The 13,158-nt window shown below is 41.1% G+C and overlaps 1 protein-coding gene across 3 annotated transcripts in view; it reads right to left on the bottom strand.

Annotated features, from left to right (window-relative positions):
• MACO1 (macoilin 1) overlaps window positions 1-11,768 on the bottom strand; it is a 56,068-nt gene extending 44,300 nt beyond the window's left edge. For all 3 annotated transcript variants that reach the window (XM_082398321.1, XM_082398319.1, XM_082398320.1), the window contains exon 1: window positions 11,510-11,768. In XM_082398321.1, coding sequence (XP_082254447.1) covers window positions 11,510-11,589 — 80 coding nt within the window. In that variant the 5' untranslated portion in view covers window positions 11,590-11,768. The remainder of the gene's footprint in view (window positions 1-11,509) is intronic.
• Between the last annotated feature and the right edge of the window lie 1,390 nt (window positions 11,769-13,158).

The raw sequence follows: 13,158 nt of genomic DNA on the forward strand, positions 1-13,158 counted from the left end.
AGGCTCAGTAGTTGTGGCACATGGGCTTAGTTGCTCCGCAGCACGTGGGATCTTCCCGGACCAGGGCTTGAATCCGTGTCCCCTGCGTTGGCAGGCGGATTATTAACCACTGTGCCACCAGTGAAGTCCCTAGACAGGGTTTTAAACCCTTAACATTCCAAAATATTTCTTTTAAACCATGACAAAAATATGATTAAATATAAAATATTTTTATATATATAGTTCATAATATGACTTATGGCTAACTTGCTGTTACTTTAATTCTCTGATCCAAATAAATTTACTAATTACTATAAAATATCTTGAACAAAAATTTAAAGCATAATTGCAACAAAAAGATACTTTCCATAATAATATATTGAAAGAAGGGCAGACCAGTAATGTCTTCTGATGGTCTGATTAGCTTCTACTCTGGCTGCCAGTGAAATACAGAAGAGATATGCAAACATTAGGCTTAATGGTGGACTCTTTCACAGTGGATATTAACTATGGGATTCTTTTTTCCCATTCCATTCCCAATAGAATTCCCCATTCTATTCCTACCCTTGCCATTTACAACCATTTTTTAAAATTGAATCTACTTAGCAATGCCCTCCATCTATGGATTAATCACCTATGATTAATGAGAAGTAGTATTGAACATTCTTCTTTTTCCATGTATAGTGCACCTTCTCTCTAGTGTCTCTAGCTGCTTGTCACTTAGATCATTTTCTGGAGCTCATATAATTACCACAGGGTGGCCATCAATCCTCAGTACCTGACCTTTTCCCTAGGCAGACTAATGGCCATTTAGTTCACTTGGGCCTCGCCACAGAAATGAGTCTGTGGAACATTTCACTGGCTGTGCTAGTAGTCACCTATCACAATCCCCAGCTTTCCTGTCCTCTCCGTAACAGCAACTGTGAATCCCTTTTACCTTTCAGTATGTAGCATGATACTTCTTGAAACAAAGTGCTTGTCTCTACTGTTATTGAATACTTCTCCCTATTGGACATCACCTCCAGAATGTTTGCCCAGCCTCTTGTTCAGCTGGTCTCCTGCAAAGGCTTATTATATGTAATTACAGTTTTGCTACTCAAAGTGTGGTCCATGGACCAGCAGCATCAGCATCATGTATGAGCTTTTCAGGAAAGCAGTATTTCAGGGCCCACCCCAGGTCTATTTAATCTAAGGCTGTGTATTAACCAGATCCCTAGACCCTTTGTGCATACATTAAAATTTGAGAAGTATTGGTTTATTGTATAAACTTCTCATAGTCATAGAACTTCCACTGAATTCCACAATTTCTCAGAAAGAAGACAACGATCTACTCAGATCATCAGTACTTATCTCCAAACTGTTAGTTGTCCATCCCTCAACTGGGAACATTCCAACTGTTCAGGGTTAATTCTTCCATTTTTCTACATTTCTTTCTGAGTCACAGACAAGATCCTAACCTAAATACAACTTTAACTAAATGAAGCACTTCCATTACTACTTATCCTTCAGCACGCAGCATGAACATCATTTCTTCAAAAAAGGCCTCCCTGACCCCACAGTAAAGACTGTTACCCCATTATATGTTCATACAGCATCCTGTACCACAAGAATATTATAATTAAATAACATTTTGTATAACTAATTGTTTAAATGTAAAGTCCACAAGAAGAACAAAGGAGCTGCCCATTTTGTTCCCTGCTTTATTCTCAATGCCCAGCACAGAACCCTGCACACCAGAGAAACTTAACAAATAGTTGTTGAATGAATGACCTGCCATGCATAAGAATGTTTAGGACCAACAGTAGGGCTTTTATCAAAGCACACACTTGCAGTGAAGGTAGAGGGAAAGATGATGCACAGGTGACTAAGAAGGGTGACTGAACAAAGCAACACCAACGAAGATAACAAATACAGCTTCTGCCTGAAGGATTACCATGCACCTGCTCCCAATCTGTTCTCACTATTTTTCCACTAGGAAGAAAGAAACCTTATCAGCCTTGCTCTTCATGCCAGACTATCACTCCATTTAGCCTACCTGCCACTGGTTCTGACTACTGTGGGGGTCCTCAAAGCATCTTCTATTGAGCCTAACATTAAAGAAACCTGCAAAAATGTAAAACCACACCACTCTTCTCACGCATTTATTATTGTTATTTTTATATGAACTAGTAATTATTTAAAATTTTTGTCTTAATTTCTAATCCAGTAAAAATTTTTAGATATAACCCATACAAACCAAAGCTCTTTGGGATTCTCAATCACTTTTAAGAGTATAAAGTGGTCCCAAGACAAAAAATTTGAGGAACAGTGGTCTACAGAAAGTTGTGCATGAGCCTCAAGACTAGAACCACTGCCACGTTCTGCAACCACATCCTTGTGTAAAATCCAGAAAAGGGGAGCAGCGTGAGAAGACCTAAGCTGTTCTGTACTTTTCTTTTCTATTCTGGGCCTCCTGCAGACTGCAAAGAAAACCATTCTAGAGTCAATCACTCACTCACACACACACACACACACACACACACACTCATACTTATATACATACACAGCCACTGGAATGACAAATCTAACAGTGTGAAGTATGTCCAATTTAAAAAGAAAAAAACCCTAGAATGGAAATCACTAAAAAAGCTTTTAAGAATTGTGTTGTGTAGTAGTTTTCTAAAGTACTATATGACTATTAAGATATCAGGAACAAGTAGTGTAACCTAATGCAACTGGAAAGTTTAAAGTTTTAGAATTTCTGCTTCAAAAACACTGTTAATAGTGCGGACTCTATGGGGTTTGGGATTAAAAGAGGTAAAGAAGACATCAGGAGAAAGAAGACAACCCACAGGCCCTAAAAAATTGTGTTAACATTGTACAAGCATTAGAAATTCATTTTATAAACGAATCAAGTATTATGCTTCATATCTTTAATAGTAATAATCATCTACCTAATCATACCTTATGTTTATATCGCACTTGTGTAACTCTTCCAAAAGCTTTCATATTATCTCATTTTATCCTTACAACTATGACATAAGAAAGGCAGTTATTATCATTTTATAGGAAAGAAACCTGAGGAACAGGGAACTAACAGGCTGCAGGACACTGTTGAAAGAGCACAGGAATGGGAGTCAGGAGACTGCAGAGAACAGAGTGAATTCTACATGCACTGCTGTGTTGCTGCTAAAAAATTATAAATAAATTTCTATGTAAAGAAATGGACACAAGATTAAACAAGGAGAAAAACCAAGAAACTTTTGTGTAAAACAGAATTCTATTTTTGTTAAGAAAGAAATATATATGTTTGTTTATATGCATCAAAGAAGAAACCATACTTATAAATTATCTAACAGTGCTCATTCCAGAGCAAGAGGACTAAGTTCTTTTATGTTATACTTACACATTGTCATACTGCTTTAATTTTTTATAACAAGCACGTGTTACTTTTATTTTCTTAACTCTTCATTTTGAAATAGTTTTAGACTTACAGAAAAGCTGCCAAAATAATACAAAGAACTCCCTTATATCTTTCCACCCAGATTTCACAAATGATAAAACATTTTCTCAAGTTTCTATCATTCTCCCCCTATATATGTATACTTAGTTTTTTTCCTGAACTATTTGAAAATAATTTGCAGACATAATGTTCCCTTACTCCCTAATTTCTTGAAAACAAGAATATTTTCTTATATAACCACAGCACAATTATCAAAATCAGGAAATTAACACTGATACAGTACTATTATCTGATCTACAGAAGTTATTCAAATTTCAGTAATGAACTCACTAATGTCCTTTATAGCAACAGATAGATAGACTGATCCATTGATCAATCAATCCCAGTCCAGAATCACATTTTGCATCGTTGTCACACCTATATTGGATTATTTAATGGAAAAGAGATTCTCATTTTGTGAAGGAAAAAAGATTAATGGCCTTGCACAAGACACTCCTGGTACCTGTTGCTTCACCTGAAAAATAAAGATAATGACACCTGTCCTTCATGTAGTAGAGAGTTTGAGAGGACCATAAGAGTTATTACACATAAACACCGTTCAGAAAGGGTGAAGTAGCACAAAAAGTAAAACAAAAAGAGGACAGACTTTGGGGTAAGGCAGATAGAGGTCTCTATCAAGTGGTGAAACCTCCTGTAATCTCAGTTTCCTCACCTGTGAAACTGAAGCTAATATCCTTACTGGAACTAAATAAGAGAATGAAGGTAAAATTATAATAATAACAGCAAACAACTTTTTGAGCAGCTCTGTCTGTGTCAGGCACTATGTTACGTATTTTACGTGACTTATCTCAATTATCCTTATAACAATCCTATAAAGTAGGTAATATTATTTACTATCTTCATTTTACAGATGAGAAAACTGAGGGTTAAAGCAGGTAGATGACTTCTTCAAGATCAAATAACTAGTGTCGGGGACATTAATTGAACACAAGTTCATATGATGTTAAAGCCCATATGCTTATCCATCACATTGGACTTTCTCATCTCTTACTAAATGTTTGATAAATATTATTTCCCATCTTTATATCCCTTTGTGTATACATATTCAAGTTACATAATTCTTTTTTTAAAATGAATTTATTTATTTATTTATTTATTTTATTTTTGGCTGCGTTGGGTCCTTGTTGCTGCGCACGGGCTTTCTCTAGCTGTGGTGAGCAGGGGCTACTCTTCGTTGTGGTGCGCGGGCTTCTCATTGCGATGGCTTCTCTTGTTGCAGAGCACGTGCTCTAGGCACGTGGGCTTCAGTAGCTGTGGCTTGCGGGCTCTAGAGCTCAGGCTCAGTAGTTGCGGTGCTCGGGCTTAGTTGCTCCGCAGCATGTGGGATCTTCCCGGACCAGGGACAGAACCCGTGTCCCCTGCATTGGCAGGTGGATTCTTAACCACTGCGCCACCAGGGAAGCCCCCAAGTTACATAATTCTTTAATTCTCCAAGAGAACCAAGTTTTAAAAAAATGAGCAGATGTGCTTTATGAAAGAATAAACACTCAGTACCTTAATTCATAAACTATGAATTTGTAAACACACTATGAAGCTCTGCAGAAAAAGACGTTAAAAAGTCAAATGCTCTTTACAGAAATAGCTATGGCACAAAAGATGGGACAATTCAAGACTGCTTTCCAACAATATTCATACTCATAGAATGGTCATTGTAAAAGAGAAACATGTAATTTAAAAATAAAAAGACAACTCATTTTTTAAAAAGCCAAAAACAAAATGAACCATGAGGTATAGTTTGTCAAGTCTAGAAAAAGACAAGAAAATAATACTTATTACACCTGAGACAGAAGACTCCAGCCTTAGTATTTCTCTCATCTGAGACAGGAGTTTTTGTTTGACCATGAACATGGCCCCCATTTTCTCCAGAGCTCGTGACCTCACTACAAGATGGCAAAGTACTGACTTTAGTACTGAGCAGCTTATTTGGTTTTTAAAAGTGTTTTGAAGATGAGCAAAGTAATAATATAATTTAAAAACAGAACGAGATTATTTCTAGCCACCTCCCCTGTTCTGGGTAGGAAACAGATCCCAAACAGCCTTAATGAGTCAGTGATCTCTATGGATAGACCTGAAGTGGACTAGGTGCACCATTTCGATCCACTAAATGCAAAACCTGTAAAACAGAAATGGCAACAGAGGAGATGGGGTGAGGGATAAATTACTTCTGATGTTATAACCCCGTGAGTCAATGTGAGCATATCATCCTTAAGGGCAGCAGAGGAAAAAATACAAAGGAATGAAAGCCAGTGCTATGAAGGGGCTTCAAAGTCTGGGGATGACAGGCATCTGAGAAGGTTGATGAGCTGAGGCCAATTTGATGTCAGTTAAATTAAATGCCAAAGTAAAGATAGAAAGCCTCAAAGAATATACTTTAACAGCTGATTACATTTTTTAAAGTTTCCATTACCAGAATGCATATGCCTGAAGGTGAGAGACCTTGAGGAAATAGTCACTCCTCAGGTATTTGAAGAAATCCACGATGGGGAAAAAAAAAAGTCCAGCAGAGGATATGTGTTTCTACTGTTGGTAAGTACCATTCTACTTATGCAGCTTGTTGAGCAGAGAACTTATTTTTCTTCTGGACTTATTTCTTGAAAACTATCCAAGTAAAATAATTACACCCAAATCTGGGAAGCCCAGAGAATAAAGTAAAAACTATATTTGAAGAGCACACTAAATTTCATGAAGAAAAGTAATCCAATTATAGTATTTCACTTTGATCTCAACTAAGTTTATAAAATTTCTATCTGACCCTCCAGACTCCACAAGATACGTGTTATATCTCGTTATAGCCCCTTAAGTATATCATCTGGATGGTAGCCTAGAAAATGACAAAACAAAACACACATACATACACATAAAACCCCAAAGGGTTAATATGGAGGAAATCTGGGAGAAATGGCCAAAGAAAAAGACTCTGGAAATAAAAGTGCTTACAGAACATGGATTGGGTCTACAATATATAGGTATATAGCAAGAAAGTGAAAATAATAAGCTATTAAGTCTACCATTAAAATCAGTCTCCAAATCTAGTGAGGTTCAAGAAAAGCCACGAGGTACCAATGTGAAGAAAAAGGAGAGTATCATTAACAAAACAGGAAGTTTTTAAGCCAATAATCTGGAATAGATCACATTCCCTCCTTTCCCTGCCTCAACACACAGCAGCAACTTAAAGGGATTTTCAAAACATCTAATGAAATGAAACTGCCAAGAATGCTCAGACGAGAAGAATCACAAATGAAAACTGGAGGAAAGGACTTTTCTTTTAAGGTAGTATATACTACTAGCAAAAATTAAGTACAAAATTCCAGTGTGGCAGATTTGTTTCAATGTATTTCACAGAAACTACAAATACAAGGGTTTAGCTGAACACCTCACTAGAGGTGAGTGAAAACATTTCAATTTCTAATTTCTCCATTGTACTTACCCCCCTCCCCAATAACCCTCTAAAACAATATTGCATTTATCACTTTTATGTCAAGTCCAGCATAGTTGAAGTTAAGGCCTACCAAGATTACCAAAATGCTTTTAGGCTGTGAGGTTGCAACACTGGTATCTGGGGTTTCAGTTGCAGAAGACATGTACACTCAAGGCAGCCAAGGGTCATGCCAGCCTCCAGTGGCTTTAGTAAGCATAGCCCAAAGGAGTCTAAAACCAGGCTTAGGAAACATCATTAAGGTGGGCAGGAAAAGCAGAGAAGTGAAATCTCTGGAGATCAGATTATTTAGACAAGGGTCTGAAAAAGGAAATTAGGAAGCTGAGAAGTATGTAAACTTTGACCATTTAGAAAGTCAAAGGCCAGAAAACTCCTCTCTGAAATAAGGATGGGAAAAGGTACTGTATATACCAGGAAGTCCCGAGTCCTAAAATGTAAAAGTCAGGTACAGTACTACACTGCTTAAACTTCAGGCAACATACTACAAGGAGAACCCAGCACACCATGACAGGAAGTATCCATAAATCCACCAGTGAAGGAGTGCTTCCTTCAACCACCAGTAACAAAGCTATAAAATAATTTCCTGAAGCTTAAAACACCTGCCTTACTTAAAATTCTTATATTACTTACTTGGGTAAGGAACAATTTTAACTGCAGAGACTTTAAACATAAATGTGTCTGCCTCTGTCTTCTACTCACCACACCTTATCTCCTCATCTTCCTACTATAAAATCATTAATTCTCAGAGGGGAGTAGGGAGCCTGGCAAGATGAAAGGTGAATGAACCACCCGGAATTCCCTTAAGCTTTTTAAAATCTACATAGCACTCCAACCCCACTTCACCTGGAGAATCAGTGCATGGAGTAATGAGATATTACTTTTGGGAGCGTCTGGTGCGTGTGTGAAGGCAGACACAGGGAGAGAGTCACTGCCCTAAAACCCGAGGACCTCTGAAATGTTATAGTTAGGTAGAGTTATTCATTTTACTTTCTCTTATTAATAACTTTTTTTCATAATTTCCAAAGTACTTTCATATCTATTTCATTTCAGTTAGAAAATACATATTCCCTCACATAGTGGCAACTGTGTACTTCATCATAAAATAGTACGGGGCAAAATTGTTAATCCATCAGGTGAACCTCTAAAACAGCAAGCGAAAATTTAATTCAACTAAAATATTTTTACTTGAACAGAACTCAAAGTTCTTTGGAACCTCAAAACCACTGTACAAATTTAAGAGGGCATTATTATGGCCTCCTAGACTGTAAACTCCTGGAAGACAAGGAACCATGTCTTATCTTGTATCCTCCATAATTACCAAAACAACGCAGGTTCTTAAATGAATAGAATGGATTGGCTTATATTCATTTATTTACTAATTCACTTCCTCAACATTTACTGAGGACTGAATTCCTATTCTCTGTCAGGCTCTATACTGGCTCAGATTTTTTGAAAATGACATTGATTTTAGCTCATAATAATATAAAAGAAAATAATCACCATTCCTATTTCCTTTCTCTTATTTTTGATTACTAACTTGACCAGAATAACGTATTTCTATACATTTCAGTTTTCAAATGACGGGCATATATATACATGTAGGTAATATTAACATAATGTTAAAATCCATTTTCCATCTACCTTGCCCCTGAAACAGAATTCTACCACAGCCATTATAATGACAATAATGATATCATTTGACAATCACCTCAGTCACAGTTGCTGGATTGGAGCCCATGATTAAAAGCATCTCAGCAACAGGATTTTTTTTCAGCAAGACCAAGCAGAAACTGACCCCTTGTTTTGACTACTCAACTTTTGTTTGATAGTTGTACCAAACCTTATGGTCTTTCCTGACTCCTTAAAAATAAAACAAATATGGTAAACTGCGATAACAACTACATGCTAAATAATGTTTGCATGATAGAATTTACAGAGTTTCACAAACTGTACATTATTTTCTCTCAGTCCTCAAAACTCACTCGACAGGTGAGAGAACAGGGGCTCAGAGCGGTGGATGCCCTGCCTATCCCACATGGCAGAGCTGGGACACTGAGCCTGAACCGAGGTCTCCTGACGCTCCCAGTCCAGCGCTCTCTTCACCACAGCTGCCTCCTTGCTACGCCAAGCTCAGAGAGCTGTGCAGACTGAGAACATGAAAATAATAAGTCCATGAAAAGTTATGCTGTGAAACAGTAGGTAGTGGTTATCAAAACTGTCAACAGAGCCTGAGAAAAAAACAAAGCTCTCTATTTAGTGAGACAAAAATTGGCCAGACATTGAGAAACAAAATGGGCAATGGTGTGAAAAACAATTTAGTGTAGACTTAAATGTGATGATTAACAGAAATTTGATACTCACAAATCCTCAGACACCTAATTTGTAACTAGCCCACTCATTCTGTCTGCTTTAGAAATAACTGGAAATTTTCTAAATCTTTTTAAAAACAAAATTGCAAAAAAAAAACCCCAACACTATGGTCTTGTTCTTCAGACCATAATACTCCATAATATAATACTCCATAATATAAACTAAGAAACAGATAAGTGAATTGAAACGCTCATGTGATATATGATGCTCCAAGAGAAAAGAGAGTAGAAATATATTTAAGTTTTTTATTAACTTTTAACGTAAAGAATGCCAAATAGAGAAGAGTAAATATATTTGAGAGCTGAAGTACTGTTGGTTTTTTAAACTTTTACAGATGAAACTCTGAATAACTTGCATAGGGCATTTACTATTAACCTTTAGGGTAAGAAAATTCAAATTCCAAAAGTTCATCAGTAAAATAATAAACCTTCATTAGACAATAAATTCACTTCTTCACATTGATGCACACTGATTGAGTGGTTACTATGGGGCAGGTACTAAACTGGGCATATTTGTTCAAATACCAGAGAAGTTGAAATACAACAGAAAACATGTAAACAATATGGGATTCCCAATCTTCTCACTATAAACAGAAGCACATCATCATATGTTACTGTAAATAGCAGCCATTCAAATGGCACGGTTGTCCTTGCTTTACCAACTCTGTTTAATACGCTTTTTCTATTCTTGTGTCACTATTAATATTAAATTGTTCATATCTTTTTCAATAGTCAGGGGGAAAACCCTTCCTTTATTCAAGAATTATAGTGTGTGTAACTTGAAGAGAACTTTCCCCCACCCATTAAATCTGTAGGAAAAATGGTTTTTGCTTTTACAGTTTTAGTTTAAATGGCCAGGTTTGATTAATTCAGCATGGATTTTGGCCTGTTTTACTCACTGCTGCACCCTTACTAGCTAGAACAGGGCCTGGCACATAGTACATATATTTGTGTAATGAATGAACTCTTCCTATGATCTATGGCTCATTACATAAGGATATATCTAAAAACTTTTTACTTCAACTGACTTCTTAACCCTTTTAAGCTTGAAATTAAAAAAACACCCAATGTTTACATCGGTCAGCTGCTTGTGGAAAGGAATCATTCTAAATGTGTAAACAGTAGCATGTGCAAGGTGTACAGCTATGCTAAGGCAACTTGGGTGTTATCAGCTACCTCACATATTTCTCTAAGTCCCACAGCTAGAAGAGCTAAACTGTAAAACACTACCAGGACTCAATTAAGCTTATAGGCACATCCTGAGAATTCTCCTTTGTAAACTAATTACTTCTCCTCTGAAATCATTTCTTTATCAAGGCAGGTACCATTCAGAATTAACATTGTGAGAACCAGAAAATAACAGTCCTACACAAATGTTGCTTAGGGAAGCTGGGATTCTCACTAAGTTGCCCCATGAACCTGTTGTCCTTCTACCCCTCAGTCCTGAATTCAATTTCTATTTAAAGGGACACTACTTTGTTTTTGGAGCATTAAAACAAACTAAAAACAACAACAACAAACCACGCGAGTTTGGAGAAAATCCTTTTTAAAGGGGTCGAAGAAAACTATCTGCTTGGAATTGTCAAAATAATGCTGCTGAGAAAATGATCATCACTCCTTCTGAGTCTGGAGCGGGGCCACAGGCCATGATTTGGGGGTATCGGCTTCAGCCCTCGGTGCCAAGTTTGAGATCCCATAAGAGAAGTAAAAGGCGAAAGGGGGCAACGTGGCCACCTGCCCAGTCCGCAGAGGGACCGCGGGGCCACTGTCTGCTCCCAACTTTGTCAGCCTTCCCCCGCACCAGTGCATATGGTCTACGCGCCTCCCGACTCAGGCCGGCGACTCCCGGGCCGGAGCGGGCTGGGGGACCAGCGGAGGCCCGTCAGCCCCTAGAGCAGCCCCGAGGGCCCGGCGGCGCGGATGGGGAGGGGGTCACCGCCCCTCCCCCTCGGCGGGGCCCGGACAGTCCCAACGGCGGCGCGGCGGCTCCCTCAGCCCGCGCCCGCCGCGCCCTCCCAGCCCGGCCGGCGGCCCTCGCCACGCCCCGCGCCCTCGGGGCGGACCCCGGCGGGCCGCCCGGGGCCCCTTGGGCAGCGCTCCTCCGGGGAGCCCCCGGCAAGGGCGTGAGGCCTAGTCGGGGTTACATAACGGGGCTCGGCCCCTCCAGAGACGGCCGGGGGCCGCGGGGCCCGCGCCGGCGGAGGCGGGGGCGCCGCCGCTCACCTGCCGTAGATGCCCTCGGTGATCCGGTTCCGCTTTAGGGGGCGGCGGAGCTTACTGCAGTCGGCGTTCCGCCGCTTCATCCTCCCGCTGGGGGGCCGGGTGCCCGCGCCGCCGCCGCCTCTCACCTCAGCCGCCGCCGCCGCCGGCCCGCCCCGCGTCGGGCCTGGACTCTACCCCTGGGGCCGGTCACACAGACATGGAGCCAGCACCCGGGGGGAGGGGGTGGGACGAGGAGGTGTGGGCTCAGCGCTTCCTCCGCCTTCGGAAACAAAGAAATGACAATTCCGGGGCCCGCCCGCCCCAGCACCAGCCAGCCGCCTGCCCCGCCTCCTCCGCTCCGACGGACGGCCTTCGGGGCCAATCGAAGGCGCCTCTATGCCGCTGCCGGCCAATCCCAGGGCCCGCTGTGGCAAAACGGACTCTAGAACCCGCCTCTTTGAAGGACAGAAGAGTGCGCCAATCATTACGGTGTCTGGGCCCGAGTCCGAGCCTATCAGAAAAGACTTAAATAGAGGCTTATAAATAGGCCCTATAAATATAACATCCTATATTATGCCTTGTTGCGAAGGAACATTTCATTATTACTGGATTGCATTTCATTGTATTATAATCCACATTAGAGCATACGGTACTGTTTTCATTGTAGGCTATCACTAGCACCCTATGAAATCGCGAGGCCTGGGTTTGCGGCATGTGCGTATCTGGGCTGAACTGTGCTCCAGTCAGTCGCATCATTATGTAAGGGGCTCACAGCACCCTTCTCATCCGGGAGGCGCCGGGGGCCTTTCCTGCGGAGTCTGGAATGCTCGACCAAGCCGGCCGCGCCTGCCAGCGACGGGGGTACGAATGACAAAGCAAACCGCGCGCGCACACACACACACCCTGCCAGCTTCCCGCGACGTGGTGACAGCGCGGCGGCCTATCGGAGGAGGCGCGGGGCGGGGCCGCTGCAGTCCTGCCTCCTGGAGGTGGTGTCACAGGGGGCGGGGCCGTGGGTGCGCGCGACATCGCGCGAGGTTGCAGGGGGTGTGTGGGGCGGTGCGGCCCGGGCTCCACGTACGCAGGGCGGGCAAGGCGGCGGGTTTTGCGGGCACCGCGCCTGCTGGACCCGGCGAGCGTCGGCTTCGGGAGCGTCTCTGCCCCCGGGCGGAGGTCTGGAGCTGCGGGGATGCCGGGCCAGCGACCCTTCTCACCTAACATTCCTAGAGCCCCGATTTTGTGCCAAGAACCGTGCTAGGTGCTCTGCATCTATTTGTTCATTTACCCCTGCAAAGTAGGTATGGCAAAATAACAATTAGAAAAGACAACAAAAAATTTTTTTAAGAGTAAGAAAAAGATGAATGTATGTCGAAAAGAGGAATGCATGTCATTAAAGAAAACTGGGGAAATGTAGCACAGTTGGCTGGGTTGGGGGGAACACCCATGGGTCTCATCACCTTAACACAACTACTGTTAGCATTCTATATTTTTCCCTTTCTTTCCAGTTTTCCCCCATGGATGATATATTATTACTATTACTGTTGTTTTTATTATTAAGCAGAATAGTGATCATATTAGATATTCAATTTTGTATTCTGTTCTTTGGCTAACAAGCACTTTTACATGCTATAATTAATGCACCCTTCCTAAATATTTCTGATGATTGCAAA

This window comes from Balaenoptera borealis (assembly GCF_965194805.1).
Source record: "Balaenoptera borealis genome assembly, chromosome: 1".
In the NCBI taxonomy this organism is placed as follows: domain Eukaryota; kingdom Metazoa; phylum Chordata; class Mammalia; order Artiodactyla; family Balaenopteridae; genus Balaenoptera; species Balaenoptera borealis.